The sequence below is a fragment of the Vicugna pacos genome, chromosome 5, assembly GCF_048564905.1.
Source record: "Vicugna pacos chromosome 5, VicPac4, whole genome shotgun sequence".
Taxonomy (NCBI): Eukaryota; Metazoa; Chordata; class Mammalia; order Artiodactyla; family Camelidae; genus Vicugna; species Vicugna pacos.
Window position 1 is genome coordinate 3,323,199 of NC_132991.1, and position 21,564 is coordinate 3,344,762.

General features: G+C 62.3%; 1 protein-coding gene across 1 annotated transcript in view; it reads left to right on the top strand.

Annotated features, from left to right (window-relative positions):
• Window positions 1-345: 345 nt before the first annotated feature.
• Window positions 346-21,564, top strand: part of HS6ST1 (heparan sulfate 6-O-sulfotransferase 1) — a 39,764-nt gene continuing 18,545 nt past the window's right edge. The window contains exon 1 of the mRNA XM_072960772.1: window positions 346-1,218. Within this exon, the coding sequence (XP_072816873.1) occupies window positions 692-1,218 (527 nt within the window). The 5' untranslated portion in view covers window positions 346-691. The remainder of the gene's footprint in view (window positions 1,219-21,564) is intronic.

The following is a 21,564-nucleotide window of genomic DNA, read 5'->3' on the forward strand; positions in this document are numbered from 1 at the left end:
TCGCGTGCAGCGTGTGGGCTGTTTCTCGGGAGAAGCCGGGAGGGGGACCCAGGCCCCAGAGTCACCCCCTGCCGCGAGCCCCCTGCAGCCCAGAAGGGCTCTCCGCGCCCCGCTACGCGTTTCCCCAGTCGGTCCCCACGCTTCTGCAGACGGAGATCAGTTCCCCATCCTCGCCTCCCGCCTCGGTGCGGCCTCGCCGCGGCCGGAGACCCGCGTCCCGGAGCCCAGACCTGGCCTGTAGCCCCGCGGCTCCGGGGGCGGGGCCGAGGATCGGCGCGGGCGGCGACAGCAAGAGGCGCGGCGGGGGCGGGCCGGGGGCGGGCCGGGGCGGGGCGGCGGCGGACTGCGGAGACGCGGCGGCGCGCGGGGCGGCGCAGAGCGTTCTCGGCGCGGCGCGGAGCGGAACGGTGCGGCGGGCGCGGGGCCGCAGGGGGCGCGGGCCGGAGCCGGGCCGGAGCCGAGCCAGAGCCGAGCCGGGCCGGGGACGGGCTGCGGAGCCGGGGCCGGGCGGAGAGCTGCCATGGGGCCGCGCAGGGCCGAGGCCCGCGCCGCAGCGGGCGGCCTGGGCGCCGAGTAGCCGGGCCGGGCCGGGCCGGAGCGCGGGTGGCGGCGGCAGCAGAGGCAGCTGCGCCCGCGCCCCCCGCCCTCCAGGCCCTGCGCCCCGCGCCCGGGCCGCCGGCGATGGTGACACATGCGGCGGCGGCGCGCCGGCGGCAGGACCATGGTTGAGCGCGCCAGCAAGTTCGTGCTGGTGGTGGCGGGCTCGGCGTGCTTCATGCTCATCCTTTACCAGTACGCGGGCCCGGGGCTGAGCCTGGGCGCGCCCGGCGGCCGCGCGCCGCCCGACGACCTGGACCTCTTCCCCACGCCCGACCCGCACTACGAGAAGAAGTACTACTTCCCGGTGCGCGAGCTGGAGCGCTCGCTGCGCTTCGACATGAAGGGCGACGACGTGATCGTCTTCCTGCACATCCAGAAGACGGGCGGCACCACCTTCGGCCGCCACCTCGTGCAGAACGTGCGCCTCGAGGTGCCCTGCGACTGCCGGCCCGGCCAGAAAAAGTGCACCTGCTACCGGCCCAACCGCCGCGAGACCTGGCTTTTCTCCCGCTTCTCCACGGGCTGGAGCTGCGGGCTGCACGCCGACTGGACCGAGCTCACCAACTGCGTGCCCGGCGTGCTAGACCGCCGCGATCCTGCCGCGCTGCGCACGCCCAGGTGAGCACCCGCCGTCGGGCCGGGGCGGCGGGGTGCCGGCTCGCGGCCGCTCCCCCGGTCCAGGCCCCTGCAGGGCTTTCCTGGGCCCGCCCTACCTTCCCTGCCCTCTGAAGGGTCCCTGCTCGCCGCCACCCGTCTGGATCCCCTCCTGATCTCGGGGCGCCCGAAGCCCCCAGTTCGTCTGCTGCGCTCCCATTCCACCTTACCTCCTCCTCGGCGCCTCTTTCCTCTGCCCCAGCAGCCGCCGCCGGGCTGCACAGCACCTGGGCTGCCCGCGTTCACCGCCCCCTGCCCGCGGGCGGTCTCCTGTCGTGCCCCAGTTGTGGGTCCAGGCTGGCCTGTGTCGTCGGGCAGGAAGGCAGGTTTCTGTGTTTGTGTAGCGCACCTGGAGTCTTTGCTTTCGAGCGCCGCTTTCCAGCCCAAAGCAGAAGCGAGGGAGGTGAAGTGGATTTTCCCCTGTACCTGTGAGCCACCCACCCCCCGACCCGCCAGCCTGCCTGGAGAGGAATGGGGAGGAGCTGCCGGGGAAGGGGGTTGGCTCTGCCTTGCCCGAGTGTGTGCAGGTAGAACAAAGGCCCGGGTGTCACCTGGGGCCGGGCCGGGAAGGAGGCCGGGCTGCCGGCTTCTGCGAGCTGGCTGTGAACGGGGACCAGAAGCGGGCCAGCGGCGGGTGCGGGGGAGCCGAGCTGGCCGGGGGCACCTCTGTCGCCAGATGCCTTCCCTGGGGACCCCATTTCTGTGGAGGTTGGCGGCGCAGGGCTGATCTGTGGGGTCACAGCTCTCCTGGGAAGCGACTTTGTAGCCAGAACACCCCGCCACCCACGGCTGAGTTTCCAGCGGTTAAAGTTGGGATGCTTTTTCTCCTGTTGGTACTGGTGCCCTGTGAGGCCTCCTCCGCAGACTGTCTGGGCTGGGATGGGTCAGGAGGGAGGTCTTTCTTCCCTGCCTTTTGTGTATCTTCCGTATTTGCCCGAAGACTACGTTCACCCACAGGGTGGGCATGGAGGAGCTTGTGTGAGCCAGGTAGCCCTGTTTGTCAGCGCTCTTGCATCGATGGTGCAGGGTCTCGGTGCTTTTGGGGGGGTGAAGGTTGGGGACCTGGCCTTCTCCGAGCTCTCTCTGTTCAGCCCTTCAGTCCTTCTCCTGTGCTCTTTCCCAGAGTATGGGGAAATTCAGGCCCTCAAGTAGTGGAAGTGGAGGAGTCGTCCCACTTTCCTTTGGCTGCTCCGCTCCCCCCACCAACAGCAGCTACCAGCCTGAGAGGTGATGTTCTAGTTCCCTTAAGGCTACATCGGTTACCAGTCGGCCTGTTCAGGGCCCTTGAAGCATTGTCTCCTGCCAGGCCTGGGTCTGCCTCACACAGCTGGGGGGGTGTCGCCCCCCCCCCCCACGCCCCTGCTTCCGAGGTCTAGCCACTCTGTGCTGGAGCGAGCTGGGCTTGTGCATTTGCAGTCACCTGCCCATCCATCCTTGTGCTCACCAGAGCTATTGGTTCCTGGAACTGGGTGCTGACCAACCCACATAGGCCCAGGTGGGCACCTCTGCCTGCAGGATGTAGGGAAGTAGAGGGGATCCCCAGGTGCTGCAGGAGGGAGGCCCCGGTGCCCCCTCCTCCACGTGGGCTTGTGTAGCAGGGATGGAAGACACAGCTGGTCAGCCGGCAGCTGCCTCCTGCCACGGTGGGCTGCCACCTGGGCCTGGCCTGAGAGTTGCTGAGCTCAGCAGCGGGCAGCAGTGGAGGAGGGGTCTCCAGGGTCCTCAGGAGGCCCGCCCTCTGCCGGCTGCTCTGCTCGAGGGAGGGGACTGTGCCACCAGGCAGATGATGGAGCCATGCTGTCCGTCAGTGTCACCCACCTCTCCCTTTGTTTCTGGTCCAAGCGCTGGGTAGGTTGCTTCTTTAATGAGCTTTTTGGAGAGGCTGGGGCAGTCTTGGCTTTGTGCCTTTACAAGTTACCTGCTGAGTGCTCCCCTCCCCTGGGCTGGGCTGGGGTGCTGGGGGATCAAGAGGCAGCTCTCCCATCTGCCTGAGGACAGCACCCGGCAGGGTAGTGGCAGTGCACAGCCTCCACGGGATGCGTGGTGGTGGCTGGTGCCTGGTTTGGGGAGCCTCATGTGTCACTCTCACCCTCCCTCCCGTCCCCCCCATGGCCCTGAGGTGTGGGAGTGACCACCTAGCTGGTGAACTGAGTGGGGGACAGGGCACTCAGAACCTGACCTAGGCGAGAGTTCTTTCCTCCTCCTGTCTGGCTCTCCAGGGCCAAGCGCCTTGTGGAGGTTGGACGAGTGCCTCCTGCTGTTAGTTTTGCTTCTAGAATCTCTCCACCCAGCCTCTCCTGGTTCCTGGTGCCAGTGTCTGCAGCATCAGGGGCCTGCGGGAGGTGGGCCTGGCGGTGCAGTGCGGGGAAGTGAGGTTTTCACGGCTCCCGCGCCTCCTCATCACGCGGCGCCAGCCCAGGTGGCTCTGAGCTGGGCATGCGTCGAGGTGACAAGTGGAGATGGACGGGTTTTCACCGCCTGGCTGGTTTGGAATTCCGAGCATCTGCTAGTGCTTCCTGACTGGGAAGAGAGAACAGGTGTGCCCGCTAAGCGTTGGCACGTCCCTCTGTGGTCCTGTGTCCACACCTGCTGGCATCAGCCAGGGGTGCTTGTGAGGCCCCCAGGAAGGACAGGCCTCAGAAGGGTGGCTGTCCACGGGCTGCAGGCAGGAGGCCCGCTGCTACCAAGGGCCACTGTGGTTGGTTCTCAGCACCCCATGCTCCATGTCACCTCAGGCCAGAATGTCCCTCCTGCCTCTTCCTGTTGGCCTGAGGAAGACAGAAGAGGGGATACGTTCAGGGTCTTGCCTGGGTTGCCCTGGAAATGTTCTCAAAATCATATAGACTTTATTTGGGCTACCTTCATGGGGTCTTCTCTGCAGTGGGGCCCCCCAGGGGCTGCCAGCATCCTTGAAGTGACCCAGCAGAGGCTGAGCTTCCTTGCAGGAGGAAGGAGTCCTAGCATCACTGCCATGTGCCCGCTCAGTCCTGCAGCCTTGCTCTGGTCACACACCCTCCCCCGCCATCCCAGAGTCCTCTCTGGTTTCAGAAAGCTGCTGGTGCTGGCACCTGAGCCCGAGCCACCCTCCACCTGGAGCACCCTCCACCTGGAGCACCCTCCTCTCCTGCCGCTGCTCTGCTCGCTGTTCCTCTCCCTTCAGCCTCAGCTCTGCTGTCCCTTCCTCCAGGAAGCCTTCCCTGGCAGTGCCCTGTGGCCTTAGGTGCCCTTGGCTACTCTCCATCTGCCATCCTGGCCAGTCTGCAGCATGTCAGCACTGGCCAGAGGCCGAGTGGGTGCTGCCAAATTAGGCACCAACGAGAACGTTCACCTCCTGGTCCCGCAGCCTCTCCAGGAGCTGCACTCTGCCCACCCTTCCCCGAAGCATCCTCTGCTGAGTCAGGTTCAAGGAGTTAACCTGGAGGCCAGTGCCCGTCCCAGAGAACCTCGGGGGCTCCTCGGTGGGCCCAGCCAGGTTTGATTGGAGCATTTCTAAGGCACTGGACTATTTGCACCTTGCCTTCACGATCACTTTCTTACGTGCAATCAAGGGACAAAACCTCACTTGCCTGCAGTGGGGCAGGTGTTACCCAGAGCACGTGACAGGGACCAGAGAACAGGGCCTGGTCACCTGAGGGGCCTGGTTGGCATGTCATCATGGCCTGAACCACCCAGTCATGGGTTGAGATGAAGGGAATGTAAGGTCAAAAAGTGCACAGTTAGATTTTCTTTAAAAAAAAAAGAAATTAAAAAAAAAACCTTTTTAAGCAAACGCATGAGAAGACAAACTTTCAAGTGACTTACCGGTGATCGTTTTAAATGGTACCCTGGTTGTGAAATGATCGTGCCCCACGACTCATGCCTTTAAAGTACTGCAGGATTTGCAAGACCAGGGCTTTCTTGTAAAACTGGAGGCATTGCCACGTGAGCTGGACTCAGTGCTGGGGCCTGTCTGCCCCCAGCCCCCAGCCCCGGAGCCCAGGGGCCACGAGAGCCCCTGGCCTTTGTGGAGTCAGTTGGGGTTTCTTTCTCAGTAGGAGGACTGAGGGGTTTGGCTGCTGCCCTTGGAGAGTGGCGGGTGGCCAGTGGGGGCCTGGCTTGGTCATCCTGAAGAGGCCCTGAGTCTTTTTCTTCCACATTCCACCCCCCTTTTGTTACTGTTTTAAAGTAGTGATTGCAGTAGATAATTGGGAGGAAATTAAGAAGACAGAAGGAAAGTCGCTGTATTTTCCATGCATACCTTTTTTTTTCATTATAACTGGAACCACGACGTAAATTCTCCCCAGATGTTACTCCGTGTCAATGAAAACTTCATAACCTAGTGGCTGCAGGCGGCTCACCCCTGGGTGCCCTAGAGTTGGTTCTCTGTTGTTGAAGGTGCAGGTGTCCCATCTCTGGCTCCTGTAAGTCGTGCCGCAGTGGGCATCCTTGTGTCTAAGTATTTTGCATAGCCCCGATCTCGTTTGGAAGTCCCCAGGAGTGGAATTTTTGAGTTGAATGGTCTGAATGTCGATGTGCTGTCAGTGTAGATGTCAGATTACTTTTCAGAAAGCCTGCACCTGACTTTGTCACCACATGTGGTATTAGAGTGCCCGTCTCGTTGGTGCTAAATATTATCCTGGGTTTAGAGTTTACTTTCTTAGGGGAGCAAACTGCATCTATCTGTGGTTTTTAATTGAAAAGTCCCACCTGACAAGTACACCCTTGGTGGGGGCATCACTTTGTGGAGGGCTGGGCCCAGTCACCCCAGATGCCTGCCCTTCTGGTCACAGAGACTGAAATGCCAGACTGCCCAGAGTGGGGTGCTGCTCTGCCATCTGGGGTCCGAAGGAGAGGGGAGATGGGGGCCCGAGTCCCAGGGGGGCCAGGGTGCAGGGAGGAGGAGGTGCAGACAGGAGGCTGGCCCTTGTCCCCTGAGCAGTCAGCAGGAACTTGGAATGGGTCATCCTGTCCCCTCACATCCCCCCACGCCAAGCAAGCATGTGACAACTGTCCCCACCTTACTTACATGAGAGTCAAGGCCCAGAAGAGGTATGGAGGTGGCATTCCGACCCTGTCTGTCCCAGGCCTGAGTGTCCTGCCCTCACCCCAGCGCCCCCAGCTGGGAAGACTGATCTGATGGCACCGCTGCCATCGGGTCCGCCCAGCCAGCGGCAGAGCCCCAGTTTCCGCATCCCTGGGCAGACATGGGCAGCTTCCTCGGTTTACTGGGGAACATCTGGTGGCCAGCACCAATACGGTAGTGAGACAGGAATCAGGCCACGTCCTCCCAGTTCTGGCGACACCATGCTGCTGGCAGCTGAGACCTGCCACAGCGCATGGGGGCCCCCTCAGTGACTGGGTCCTTCTCGGGTGGTCCTGGGCCTGCAGCCACCAGCCCCGCCACCTGGCCCTGCCAGAGGGGTGATGGGATTCAGGCCAGGACGAGGTTCAGCTGGTATGCGGGAGGGGGCGCAGGCCCTCCCGCCCAGATGGGTTCTGAGCCCGTCTGCCCCGCAGCGACTTACAGCCATGGATGCCCGGCCTCTTCCTGCGCCCACATCCTGGCCTCGCTTCCAGCACTTGCAGGTGGCAGCCGTGTGTGCAGGGACTCTTGTTCTCGCCTCTTCCAGGGAACTCAGTTGGCTCTTTCTCTTTCTGTTCCGTTTTTGCTGTCTGTTTTTGGGGGGGTGTTATGCAGAAAAAAGGTCGTAAGCGTGGCAGGGGCCCCGGGAGTGAGATGCTGTCCCAGTCACAAAAATAGGCCTGTGAGTGATGACCGCAGAAGGTATGACCTGCAGCGCCCGAGGGGCTGGGAGGAGGCACCTCTGCACAAGGTTTTGCAGGACCAGTGGGAGTTTGGGCAGGAACCACAGTTACTTCATCATCTGAGACCCACGGCCAGTTGCTGGGACAGATGGTAACAGAAGAGGGCCATGGGGACAGGCAGGCAGTGTGCATGGAAGGGGGCCCTCCCAGAGGCCCAGGCATTGGTGTCCAGTCTGCCCTCGTTGGCAGGCCTGTCACTGCCTGGCTATGGTACTTGTGGCCCTCTGTTCCTCCCTGGGTAAAACGTCCCCTTCCGGGTATGGCATTGTCCCAAGTCCCCCGCCTACAGGGCTGGTTATTTTGGAAAAGCGTTGCACAGGCATACTCACACCCCAGAGAGTTAAACTGCTGCTCCCAGATTGCCTGCCCCAGGGTGGACACTGTTGGAGGGCGACAGGGTCGCGGGGTGGTCAAGGGAGAGGCCGTCCAACTGCTGGAGACCGCACACATCCTGCCCCAGCCTTGGTGTGGGCCTGGGGCCATTTTCCTTGCCGGGGCAGCAGAAACCAGCCAGGACAGCCCTGCTCTCCCCCACCACTGACTGCCTCGGCCGGGATCCCTGCCAGTCCTGTGGATGCTGGGGATTTGCTGGGGATGCGCAGAGCCCCCACCCCGGCTGTGGGCCTGGAGCCTCGGCTTGTGAAGGTCCACCTGCAGGGCAGGGACTGACACACCTAAGGTCCACGAGGCCATGGCAGGCCCAGCTGGGAGCCAGAGGAGGAGCGGGGAGTCCCTGGGCAGCCTCTCTCACCTTGGGTCTGGGGTCAGTGGGTCTTCGGGACACAGAGGACCTGAGCCTCAGTTTCCCATCTCTAAAATGGGGACATGGAACTTGTCATTGGGTTCTGTAGAGGAACCAGGGGCCTCTTACCTGTGACTTTCTCTGATCTTGTGGTCTTTCTAGCCCCAGATTGTGTCCACATCTTATTGGAGCCGTGTCCACACAGAACTCCTCAGAATTCTGCGATGCGGGAAGGGGCGCCGGTCCTCATCTGTGCAGTGCGCTGTCCGCAGCTTCCCACAACCCCACACGAGGGAAGAGGATGGGGCCTGGGGCCTGGGGCTTCGGGGGAAAACACCTGGCCACCTGTGAACATGGCCCAGCATGGGATAAGAGTCAGAGCAGATCACCAGTTGCCTAGAAAGATGGTAACTAGAGAAATGAAAACTCTGGAGCTGATTGTTTATGAAGCTGTAGAGTTGAAGGGCGTCATTGGCCTTGAGGGACCCCAGTCCCTGCAGGCAGGACCCTCCTCAGAGGTTGCAGTCGCCCCGGCGCACAGGAGTGGACATTTAAACCCTCGAGTCAGGCCAGTCTGGGTTCCAGCCCTGGGCCTGCTCCCCACCTGGACACACTGGGAACTCTCTGAGCCTCATTCTCCTGACCTGCTTTGTGGGAGGACTCAGTGCGTAGTCAGCTCCAGAAGCTTCTCTTTGCCCCCCCAAGACGAGGAAGGACAGAGGTTGTCCGTGGGCAGCCCAGGAGAGGGGAAGTGGGTCTGGGAGAAGACAGCCCAAAGCAGAGGAAGGAGCAGGAGCAGCAGGCAGCCAGGCCCCACCTCAGAGCCAGGGGACCCTGCATCTGTTCCAAGGGTGGCAGCTGAGCAAGGGTGGGGATCCTGGTTCTGCCACCAGCAGGCTCTGTGATTTCTCTGCCTTTTTCCCATCTGTAAAATGGGCACACTGGCAGTGCTTGCCTCAGAGGTCAGTGCTTAGAATTATGCCTGGTTCTGGGGGGCGACAAGGCATCCCCTCTGGGGACAGGGAGGAGCCCTTCAGCACCAGCTAGGAGTTCAACTCCTGTCCCTGCTCTGAGTTGATCAACTCAGGGGCCCGTAGGGCACTTCCCTGACAGCAGCTGAAGTCTAGGGAGTTTTCTGGTATGTCCCCCAACTGTCACTGGCCTTCCAACATGATGACCTGGGATGTGCTGTGCTTCGGTCACTGGGGTCTCCTGCCCACCCTGGGCTGTGGCATCAGGGACCCCCTACCCCTTCCTGCCTGAGCCCACTTGACAAAAGGACTTTGCAGTATTCCCTCCCTGGATGTCCCGGAAGCCCCTGCCAGCCTGGCTGGCAGCCCAGATCCAGGGGCCCTGTGATGCCAGCCTGCACGGAAGGACAGTGCGTGTTGGTCCTGGTGCCTGGTGTGTGTCGGCAGCAGCTTGCCTGCCTGTCCCTCTGAGACACAGCCAGGAGGAACTCGGGGAGGGGGGGGCAGAAATGCCAGGTAGGTCCCACGGCCTTACTCCTCTCCCCTCCAGGGGCCCCGTCTGCCCTGGCTCTGGGCTGCGGTCACCCACCCGCAGGTGAATGGAGTGGAGTGTTCACGAGGTGATAGCCTCTGTCCCTCCCCATCACCACTGTCTGGTCTCGTGTCTCCCCCACCCTCTTTTACGCTTTCACTGCAGACACGTGCAGCCCTTAAACAGCACACAGCGCCGTCGGGTGCTACGCACTTTCTAGGACCTGCATCAGACCGTACTTGACCTTCTGCACCTTGGCTGTCTTCACACAGCCTGGCTGTGGAGATTTATCTGAGTTGGTCCATGACACGCATATTTAATTCATCCACTGCCGGGTTTCACGCCGTTTGTCTAGACACGTCTTCCCTCTTGCTGGGCTTTGTTCTGCGAGCAGGCGCGAGGCGCATTTCACAGACCAGGTGACAGCGACGGGGCTGGCCTGCCCTCCCCAGGATGTCCTTCCACAGCCCTGCTGGATGTGGCCAGCGCCCTCCGGACGGGCTCCACTGGCCAGCCCCCCATCCAGCCACGCCCGAGGCTCCCCACCATTTGGCCTGCCAGGTGGTGTCATTTCTGCCAAGCCAGCAGCCGAGAGATGGTCCTCTGTGGTCTTATCGCATTTCCTGTGACGAGGGAGACAGGCATCCCATTCTGTGGTTCCGGCCACTGAGGTTTCCTCCCGGCTGCTTGCCTGTTCACGTCTCCGACTGCTCCTCCTGAGAGGAGGCTTGGCATCTGTGTGTATCCTGGTCTGAAGTCGTGTGTGTGATGTGCTTGCTGGGCACGCCCTCTTGGTTGTCCTTTCACTGCGTGTGGCTCTGGGCATTTGGTTTACCGGCGCCTGCACAGGTAGGGGCCGGGCACGTCCCTGCCCTCCAGCTGACGGCACCGGGTGCACGCGCAGAGGGTGGAGGGGAGTGTGCCCGCTGACCTCTGAACCCCTCTGGGACCCCCTGTGGGGGACCAGCCAGAGGCCCAGGAGGCTGAGTGGGCAGACAGACGGCCGGCCGGCCCACCACCCTCGCTGCAGCAGGGACGCGCCCGGGGCCTTTGGCGGGGGTCCTCTGCAGCCCCCAGGGCAGCAGCCACACGCGTCCACCAAGTCCAGAAAAGCCGAACAAGCAGGCAGAACCTCCTGTGGTGTCTCACGCCATCAGCCCTGGTTTATTGGAGTCCCTGTGAGACTGGGTTGAAAGGCTCCTGAAGCCAAAACTAGAGCCTGTAGCCCACCACTCTAGGGTCATGCGCTCCTCCTTCCCCTCCTGATGGAAATTTGGGCGAGGCTTCCCCAGAGCAAGGCCTGCCCTTGTCGCCCCCCCGCAGCCTGGCCTAGGAGCCAGAGGCCACTTCCTGTATCTCCACCCCGATGTCCAGTCCCCCAGCTGCAGCCACACCCCAAGGACTCACCCCTGTATGGTCCTCTGTGGACAGAGCTTTCTCCTGGAAAGGAGCGTGGGGGCAGGGCAGTCTTGGAATGCAGCCTGTCCCCACCCCCAGCCCCACTTGGTGCTGGCCCACATCTGCAGCATTTGCTTCTTGACCACCTTCCCCAACTGGTCTGGGAGGAGTGGCCCTTAATTCACCGTCCATCTGAGAGTGAGGCAGCTTCTGCCGCCCCAGGGCCCCCGGGAGAAAACACAGGCACACGTGGGCAGCGGATGAGCATCTCCTCTCTGAGTTACAGGCTTTAAAGGCTCACTTGTAAATATTTACCTCCCTGGAGCACTGGTGTCCTTGGAAAACGAGGACCTGCAAACATCAGGGTTTTGTGTTTGCATCATCAGGGAGCAGTGAGGCCAGGGTTTACTCTGAATCCTGGTCCAAGTTCACTGTCTCGAGAAAACCTACTGCAGCAGGAGGAAGTCCTCCAGCCAGACCACAGCCGGGGAGGGAAGGGCTTGGGGAAGGCGCTTTTCCATGCACCCCGCTTACAGGTTGTGCACTGTACTGGGGGCAGGGTGAGCTGGGGTCTTCCTTTACACCTGACTGCTAGGGCCCCGCTTTGCAGGTGACGAAACTGAGGCTCCGAGAGACTAAATAACTTGTCATCCAAGGTCACATGTGGCAGGGCTGGAGTTCACACTCCAGCCTGCGGCTGGCTCCAGGGTTTCCTGTTAAGCCCTTCCCAGCGACAAGGGGCAGGCAGGGTCCCCTGGGAGTCGGGTTCAAGCTTGCCACCCTGCCTCCTGCAGTAGAGGGTGATGTGGCTAATTCAAAGGCAGGCTTTCTCAGCAGCCTAAGGCAGTATAGGGATTCTGTGAGAAGGCCCCGAGTGACCTCTGACCCACCCTCCTGGGGGCCCAGCTGGATGAATGGCAGCCTGCTGGAAACAGCCAAGCCGCTTGGTCTGATGTGCCTCAAGGCAGGTGGGACCGGGGAAGGCAGAGAAGGTCTCCCAGGAGTTTAGAGGTTTCCCGTGTCACCTTGGGGAGGGGCCCCACCCAGGAAGGCACGAAGCTGGGGAGCAGGTGGGCTACAGCACGAGAGCGCAGTTCCCACCTGTCTGGGGGGCCAGGCCTCACCAGTCCAGCCTCACACCCTGACCATGGTGCTCTGCCCCCAGGCCCCCGTAGCCCCTGGCCTCTGTCCTGAAGGAGAGGCTGCAGCTCGGGTGCAGGACCTCCCTCCTCCATGCCCTCGGCGAGCAGGTCGGCAGACAAGCAGGTCTGGGCACCTTATCCTGCTTGGGCACGTCCAGACAGCAGGCTGCCTGTTGGCCCGCCATCCAAACCCTGCACAAATTCAGGGCCTCTCAGGTCCTGCTTTAAGACCATCCGGCGCCGGCTGTCAGGAAGCCCAGGACTGGAAGAAGTTTGTTGCTTTGCTTTCCTGGAAGCTGGGCTGGCGACATGCCCAGCGGAAAAGACTGTTCTTATCAAGTCAGAGGCGGTCAGGTTTCAGCCAAGTGGGTCAGAGGCGGGCGACGGAACTGGTGTGGGGCCCAGCCGGCGCGGGAGCGGACCCCCATCCTCGGGCACTGGGTCAAAAGTGGGCTCAGCAGGTGCCAGGCAGGACTCTCCATGGGTCCCGGGCTGCGTGGGGGGGCCCCGGCGGCCTGGCCGGCCTTCGTCCGGTCTACTCCACAGCTCGGACCCCTCTCACCTTGTGGGGCCCCCATGTTGCCCATCAGGCCCACAGAGTGCTTGAGAAATAGAGGCTGATGGCCGGTGCCCTGGGCCCTCACACCACGGGCCCCGTCCTCAGCGCTGGCACTTCCCAGGAGACCCTCTCTGGGCTCAGAGCAGTTGAGAGTGGCACAGCTCCTCAGGGGCTGAGGGACCCCATGTGGTTGGGGTCGAGGGCCAGGCTGGCCCAGCAAGGCTGAGCAAGTCCTTTCAGTCCCTACCAGGCAGCCAGGTGGTGGCGGGCATGGAGGGGTGGTCCCGGAGCTGCAGGTAGGGCTGACTTAGCACAGCGCTTGTGGTGGGTCAGAGCTGGGGTGGCGGGCAGGGGTGGCGGTGCCCCCTGCAGAATAGTGCCCCTGGGCAGCCAGCACATCATGTGAGCTGTTTCGGGTCATTTCCAGAGACAAAGACTTTCAGAGGGTCTGTGGGTCCCCGCAGAGCCTGAGGGTGGTGGCCTGATACTGTGTGACCCTTGGTCACTGGCCTCCCCCAGCCCACACCAGCTCTGAGCCCTGGCCAGCCACACAGCCCACCAGCACAGGTCCTGACCCTTGTGGGCCAGCAGCTGCTGCCTGCTGAGGAGGCACTGAAAACCCCAGCCTTGACTGGCCTTTGAGTTATTTTAAATTTGTTTAGCCCCTGACTGAGCCCTCACTCTGTGCAGAAGGGCGCTGGTGTGGGATGCTGGCCCCTGGCCCTCCCTGCCAGGGCTGCCCAGATGTGGGAGAGCCCCCAGGTCTTGGCTTCCAGCACCTCCCTTGGGTTGCACTGGTGGCCCCCAGTTCACAGGGTTCATTGTGAGAGCAGTGACCCCTCGGGTGTGGACTCTGCTGTTTAGTGACCAGGCCACACTCTGGTTTTCTCCAAGGGACATCAGGTCAGGGTCGCTGGTGACACACGTTTTGCTCTGCCCAGTCTGGGTGCACCCTGGACCCCCACTCACTCTGCCAGCCTCTGGTCTCTTGGCCCTGGCTGGCAGGCACTGTGCTAGGTGTGCTGTTAGGTAGCTCCACTGTTCCTCCTGTTACCGATGGGGAAGCGGAGACACAGAGAGGTCAGGGGACCTGCCAAGGGTCACATGGCCCAGGCAGCAGACACGAGCCAGCATCCTGGGGCACAGCTGTCCTGCCCACACCCCTGGCTGCAGCGCTGGGCCAGTGTCTTTCTGGAGCCAGTCCTCAGGGAGGGGGCGATGCTCCGGGTGGGCTGCCTGTCCTGCCCCAGGAGCAGTGACTTACGAAGGGAAGGGCATCGCAGGGATGCAGCCGGCATCGCGGGCAGGGTCGGAGGTCGCCCAGAGCCAGCCCAGTCGGACCCATGTACGGCAAAAAGGAAGCTCAGCGTTGTGGAAAATTTAGTGCTAGGGCAGAAAACTGTTTTTTAAATATTTACCTTCAGTTCTTTCTCCTCAAAACAGTGGTATGTGCTCTGGCTCAGGAGGTGGCCGGGGAGTTGTGGGGCGGGATGGCATCCTCTGTCCGAGGCCGTCTGCAGCAGCCCAGGGCCCAGGGCCTGGCTGACCGCCTCCATGCTGCGGCCACACTGTGGGTGGCCGGGGGTCAGGCAGGCGTTCCTGGGGGACAGGACTGGCTTCATGGGTCAGGCAGGAGTGTTTTCTGATGGACTGGGCCTTGGCTTCATGTAGGGACAGGATGGTGGGCCTGTGGAGGGCCTAGCCCTTCGCCCCTCAGCCTCAGGTCCAGCTGGGACCTCTGGGTGGTTCTGGCTGGGAAGGCGTGGGCCATCCAGGCCCCAAGGACACCCAGCTGTGGTTTCCACAGGTGTCAGGAGACCCCCGGGGGGAGCAGACTCTGGAGGGGCCATGGGTCTTAAACTTGCACACTTGAACCTTGGGCTGGGGCTGGACTTCCTCGGGGACACTGGCCCCCTCCCCAGGGAGAGGGCAAGGTGGGAGGTGGGGGGCATCCCAGGGCAGACCCCAGGCTGCATTCGGTCACACACACCCTGGCACACGTACACACTCCTGGCAGCAGCTTGCGCTGTAGGGCCAGCAGTGACTCAGAAACATCCTGGAACAGGAACCCCCTTCCTCCTCACGAGGGGTGGGCTCTTGGAGACGTTTCCTCCCGTTGGAAACCCCTTCCCGCTAGTCCCCTTTAAGAGCTGAGAGATTTTTCCACTCCGTGGCTGGGCCACCCCCCACCCCGACCCTGCCCCTTCAGAGCAGGCCCGGATGGGACGGAAATGTGCATTCATGGAAAATTCGCTGTCTTTGCAGACTCCAGGGGTGGGGGTTGAGGGTGCAGCCTGGAGCCGAGCCCTCAGACCCCTACCTGCACTAAAGGCCAGGCGGCCACCACGGCGATGAAAGACCAGACTGCTGGGACAGCTGGACCCTGGGGCTCCCTGCCGCCCTCCTGGGAAGGGAACCCCAGCTGATGGCCTTGGCAGCGCTCCCTGGGTCTGGCACCCTGGCTGTCCTCGCACACCCAGAACCTGGCAGCAGCTCTCCCACAGGAAGAAGGCTCAGCTGGGGTGAGGGGCTGCGGCTTTGGAGGGGAGATGCTGGCTCAGCTGTGTCCACCTCAGGCTCGTCCCTGCGGTAGCCTCATGGATGACTGGGGGCTCCTGGGAGCACTGCTGAGCTGAGGGCAAAGGTGACTGTAGGCGGGGTGCCGGCCCCGGTCTCGAGGTATCCCCAGTGCTCTGCACGCACCAGGCTGTCACTCAAGGTGGCCAGCCCCTGCTGTCCTCCCTCCCCAGTTGTCCGTCAGGCCTCCCTGAGGAGATTAATTACAAACTGGCCGCTGGACTGAGAGTGGGGCCTAGAAGCCCTTGCTCGTGGTGGGAGGGGCTCTGGGAACGGGCCTGCGGAAGGGGCTGTAGACCTCCAGCCACGGGAGCTGCTCACATGCTGAGCTGGAAGCCCAAAGACAGCCCCACGGGCTCAGCACCTCAAGGAGACACCCAGGCACCCACGTACGTGGGACCCCCAGAGAGACACAGTCCCCTGAGGTACACACATCACACCACACGCACACACCAGTCACACGCAGGCCCCTCCATGGACTCCACTCCTCCGGGGCCCCAGCCAGGGCCTGACGTCCCATGCTGCCCCGGCAGGGGAACCTGGGTGCAGGGTGTGGGCATGAAGGGCCCGCAGACCCCCGGCCCCGAGCTGGGGTGCAGCCCTCTGCCCAAGCCCCCGGGCCCCTGCCTGCCGGATGGGCAGTGTTTGCAGGGCTGGAGAGGGTGAGGGGCCTGCTGGCCCCTGTCCCACCAGCAGCAGGGGCCTCAGGACAGACTCAGGCCTCCATGACCCGCCTGTGGGTCCCAGCTCCCTGCTGAGGGTCTGACACAGAGTAGGTGGTGACTTTCAGAGACAAGCCTGGCTCAAGCCCAACTAGCACTGTTGAACTGACGACCACTGGGTCCCCACCCCCCCGTGCCCACCCCCCAGGATAAGCACCAACAGGCCACAGCTGCCGGGGAGAGGCCGCACGTGGCCTGGCCTGGTCTCCAGTTTGAGCCCCAGAGGGGAGGACACTGCCCACTATCTCTTCAGTCCAACCTCCTGTCACAAGTCTGGGACCAGGAAGCCCTCAAAGGGCCACCAGTTGTTTCCCCGTCACCCTGGGCTTTGTGGGGTTGTTGAGGTCTCCTGACCTCTCTGCTGGCCGGCCTCTGGGAGTCCCCGTCTGCTGGGAGGACAGGGAGAAGCAGAGCCCCACCTCTCGGGGTGGGTTCGGGTCACCAGCACCATGGAGTGCAGGGGACAGGGGCTGTGTACCCTGTCCCCACAGAGGAGGCAGGTGCTTACCAGCCCTGCTCTGTCCAGCCAAAAACAGAAGTGGGGTTCTCGGCCAGGTCACACTATTTTCTCTGTGGTCCCCTAGAGGGCAGAGGAAGTACCCCACCCTGGGCGGGCTCCATCTGTCACCCTGTCCACCCTGTCGGAGTAGATGTACCCAGAGAAGGGCCACCCCTGCTGTGTTTCACTTGCCCAGCTCCAGGCTGGTCACAGACGCTCCATCATAGGAGAGCCTTTGTGTGTGTGTGTGTGTGTGTGTGTGTGTGTGTGTGTGTGTGTGGTTTGGTGGCATTAAGTACATTCACCTTGTGCACCCATCACCACCAGCCATCTCCAAAACTTCTCCAACTAAAACTCTGACCCATTAAAAAGCTCCCTGTCCCCCTCCCCAAGACCACGACAGCCACCGTTCTCCTTTCTGTCTCTGTCAGTTTGACTCCTGCAGGAACCTCGCAGAAGTGGAATCCCACAGCATTTGTCCTTTCATGACTGGTTTATTTCACCGAGCATACAGTTCTCAAGGTTCACCCATGTCGTAGCAGGTGTCAAGGGTTTCTGTGCTTTTTAAGGGCGAATAACATGCTATTGTGTGTATAGACCGCGTTTTGCTTTTTTCGTTTATTTTTCTGCAGACGCTTGAGTTGCTTTCACTTCCTGTTAACTGTCAGCAGTGTTTCTGAATGGACACACGAATACCTATCCAGTCTCTACTCTCCGTTCCTTTGGTGTGTGTCTGAAAGTGGGTTTGCTGAATCGGGTGGTAGTTACACGTCTAATTGTTTTAAGCAATCACCATCCTGTTTTAGTTTCCTGTCAGGAATGCGTGAGGTTTCTCCACGTCTTTCCCAACATGTCTCTTTATCTGCATGGTGACTTGTCAAGGCCCAGGGCAGGATGGTCTAGAAGGCAATGCAGGAAGGCTGGGGTGGGGGTTTCTGGGGGTCTCAGGAAGAGACCGGCAACGCCAAGTTCGGACTTGGTGGGTCCAGGCGTTGGGGGAGTCCAGGGTGCAGGACAGTGCTTCGTGCAGTTTGGGGCGGGTGTCCGGCAGAGGGGCTGGGTGGGTGCAGAAGGAGTGGGTGTTCCCCACCCAAGAGGCTCCAGTCCACTGGCCCGGAGCTGAGCTGAGACTTGGCAGCTGCATGCATGCTTGTCCCTGCAGTGGCCTCAGTGTGGGCCCGTGACCCTGGGAATCCCAGCACAGCCAGTTCAGCTTCTGCCCTGTTCAGCATAGTCATTCCGTGGTCTGAGGCCACTTGGGGGACTAACTGGCCACAGACCCCTCCCCTGTATGGCACTCAAATTCCTAAGGCTTCCCACCTCCCAGGTTGGTCGGTAATTCCTCGGCCCCTGTGGGTCCGGTGGGTCTATGCTCAGGGTGACTGCCTTCTTCCCCAGTGGCCTGAGGCCGCACGTGCCAGGCCCCCCAGTGTTCTCTCTGCCAGTCTGTCCCCGGAGGCCCATGCTGGCCAGGCTGAGGGTGCTGGGAGCCTGCGCCGACCTCTGGTGGCCTCGGGGACCCTGGGCTCATGACAGACCCTTCCACGGGGTCACCGATGGCTGTGGGGGGTCCCGGGTCTTGGGCCTTAGCAGGCTTGGGACTCCTCCCCTGGGCGCAGGGATCTGGGCGACCAGCAGGATGTTGGGGCCCGGCTGGTGCCACTGGGGGGCCTGTCGCCTTCACATTTACTTCCTGTTTCCCACCAAGATTGTTGTCACATCAGGGACAGTGCGGGAGTCTTTGCCTCCAAGGCCATTGCTCAGGGACCGAGGCCCTGGACGTGCAGGGGGAGGCCTTCTTGTCTGGCAGGAAGGACCAGGCAGCACCTTGGAGGGCTGGAGACCCCAGTCCCTAGGCGAACCCTCCAGACAGTTTGGGCCACGTTTTCATTCTTCCTTGTGAGAAGGTTTGGACATGTGTGTGTCCCCAGTTGTGAGGCCCCCACCTCGTGGCTCCCCATCCCCACCTCAGGGCCCCAGGCGAGGTTGGCCATAGGGTACTGAGGGTGTGGATACAGGAGGCCGTGCAGCGGGGTCTCTGTCCTGCTTCGCAATACACACACGCCCCACCTTGAGGCGCCCTCCTCTTCCGGGCCCCAGTGGTGCCGTCCACACCCAGGCCCAACCTGCTTCTCCATGCACGCTACACCCACCCTGAGGCTGTGGCCTCAGCCAGCGGGGAGCCCATCCCCAGGTCCTTTGGGGCCTATGGTTTGCTGTTGCTGCTTCAGCTCAGAGACCCCTTCTCACTAAGGGTGGAAGGAACTGTGGTTTCTGGGAAGTCTGGAAGCCACCCTCCCCGCCTCCCCGCTCTGTGCCAGCGGGACACCGGCTAGGTGGATAAGGGTGACCACCACCGACTGCCTTTGGTCTGGGTTTTAGGGAGTGAACGTCGTGTTCCCGGGTCAGTTTCATTCCCAACCTCAGAGCCTTAGTTGTTCTCTGAGTCCTCCATCTCTCCAGGCCTCGCACTGGCCCTGGGGACCTGGGTAGACTGGCCAGGCCAGTGAGAGACAGGTCAGGAAAGGAAAACAGCCCTGTATTGTGTGGCAAGGTTGAGAGGTGGGCCAGGGCGGGAGGGTCCCGGGGAAAAGAGGAGGGGAGGGGTGGTCCCTGGAACAGGACGGGGGTGGGGTGGGGAGCAGCGCTCCTTGGCAAGGAGGCCGGTATGCAGTGTGGACTGAGGGGCCTGGCCGGTGTGGTGGCCCCGCCGCGCACACGGAGGGCTTGGCTGTCAGGGCAGGAGAGCACAGCTTGGAGGGTTGCTGAGAGGGGAGTCGCTCCCCAGGGCCCCTGAGACAGAGACCTTCAGGCCCTGCACAGCAGAGGGACCTGTGGCCGCACAAAGAACCCCAGACATGGGCCTGGGTGCCAGGACCCAGGCTAGGGTGGGCCCAGGGTCAGCTGTGCCAGGTGGAGGGCCAGCAGCACTGTGTGACTCTCCACAGACCCCCCTCCACCCCGGGCTCCCGGCTGGCAAGGCCTACCAGGAGCCCCACAGACAGGCCATGGACAGCTTGGGGAGCTTGGAGCGATGCATATCCAGGTAGGACTGTTGGCATGGCCGTGCATCTAGGGGAAGGAGATGAAGGGGGTTGGATAACCCTGGACTGCAGCCCCCTGGACTTGCCTGGAGGGGTTGGTTCTCCAGTCAGGGCCCCGGGGCCCTGATCTCTGGGCCTAGGCTCCCTCTCTCCCTCCCTGGCTCTCACACACTGGTTATGATCTGTCTCTGAGCCCGAGGGAGGCCCCAGGTTCTGGGTTCCGTCTGCTGCCGCAGCAGGAGGGTGGGCAGCCTGTTGGTGCGGTGCTGGGTGCGTGTCCACTGCCTCAGGAAAAGTGCTCTGGTGCCCAGAGGCGCCGTTGCGACCAGGCAGGGCCTCCCTTGCCCGGCCTTCTTTTCCATGATCTCCTGTGAGTCAGGCCTCCTTTTCCAGTAGGAGCCTGTCAGCTGACTGTACCCCATCGGCCCCTGAGCCCCGCTGGGCGCCCAGTGAGTCACACCACGTGCCCTGGCCTGCAGCCCTCAGAGGCCCTGAGCCTGGGTCCCCGCTCACTTCCTCAGATGCGGCTCTGGCTGCTTCGGGCACCAGTGTCCCCACCCGAGGGCCAGCTTATCCCCTGCAGGACAGCCCAGCCTCCGCTCAATGCCCATGGCCCAGAGAGCTCTGGTCTGTTCACGTAGTACCTTCCCCAACCCATACCCAGGGGTTCCCAGGCAGACTGTCAGCCCTCCCTAAGGGCAGGACGCTAGACCCGGACCCTCTGGCATCCTCCCCTGCCCTCCCCCGTCACCAGGCCCAGGGACCCCTGCTACTGGGCCTTCCTGCCTGCTCTCCTGGGAAGCAGGTCCCTGAGCTCCTAGGAGCCGAACACTCTGTCTCCTTTAGTACATGCTGGATCCTGGGGTGTGTGTGTCCAGGCTGACCTGGGCCCGGGCCCCCTGCTTCCTTGTCCACATGTGGCCTAGGTGTCCCTGCCTCGAGCTCCAGGCCTGAGTGTGTGGTGCTGGAGGGGCCAGGAGTCCGTCCAGGCCAGTATCCCACCTGGTTTGGACTCCGCGGAAGGACGGCCCCTCTCGGGTCTCCCCCCTTTCACCCAGGCTGGTCCCTGTGACGGTACAAGGGCCTGGGGCTTGCCAGGCCCCGGCCCAGTGGCCTCCTGCCCTGGCTCTCCCTCTCCAGCCCTTCCCGCTCACTGCTGCCCCCGCTGCCTCCCCCAGGTGGCGCCCTCAGCCCCCAGACAGGCCTGGGCCCCTCTGCCGGGCATGCAGGAGCCTTCTCCTGGGCCAGACTGTCTTCCCCACGGCCACCCAGGGGTCGGGCAGCATGGTGGGACTTCGCCTGGGTGGGCCCAGGGAAGTGTGTATGTTCGGCTGATCCTGAGCAGGGAGGGAGTTGGATGGAGGGAAGGGAGGGCCGAGAACCATTGATGGGGAGGTGTGTGCTCAGAGGAATCCCACTGCTGGGCCCCTCGGCCACGTCACATGGAATGTGAGCAGCCCCAGGGCCTCTGTGCTCAGGGCCCAGCAGGGCTGCTGGAAATTGTCCTGGCGGGAACTGTCCCTTGGGGACTGTCCCTCGGGGTCTGTCCAGAGGCCTCAGGATCCTGGCAGCTCCTCCGCTTCCTGAGCACACCTGCGCCTCCCGCAGATGCAGACGGAGACAGGCCGGCTGATGTCAGGCAGCGAGGGCTGGTGCCAGGAAACAAGAAGCGGGCTTGGAGAGGCCCCACATTCTGGCCTCCGGAGACCCCGGATCACACGCCGGAAGCCCTTCCACTGAGCTCACTCGGAAACGGGCACTGGCTGACGCATCTGCTGAGCTCACCTGGGGCCTGGAGCCCTCCCTGCCTGAGGCCACAGCCCCAGGAGGCTCAGCGCAGGGAGGATGCAGCCTGGTGAGGCCACTGCTCATTAGGGTGCGTGGCACCCCCAAACCTCTGGGACCCCCTGTCCTTTAACTGTGGGCGCTCCAGGCCCCAGCAACAGGCACTGGGTATGCAAAGCAGCTCCCTCCCACAGCCAGGGTTCTTCAGTTGAAGCCTCAGCCCTGGGCCTGCACACAGGCGCTCAGCAGACAGGTAGACAGACAGACTCCTTGTCATTTTAGCACGAGAGCTGAGAGCAAGCATCTCTGCCCTGTTCCTTGTCTTGGAGGAAATGCATCGACTCTTCCGTACGAGGAAGGTTCTAGGTTCTTTTGGATACTTTTTTTTTAATCATGAATAATTAAATTTTAGCAAGTACTCCTTATGCATCTGTTGACATCGGTGACCTGTTGATGTGACGAATCTCGTATATGGACCTTCTCCTGTGAGACCGTCCTCGTGTACCTGGGATATCCTGACTTGCTCGTAGTGTC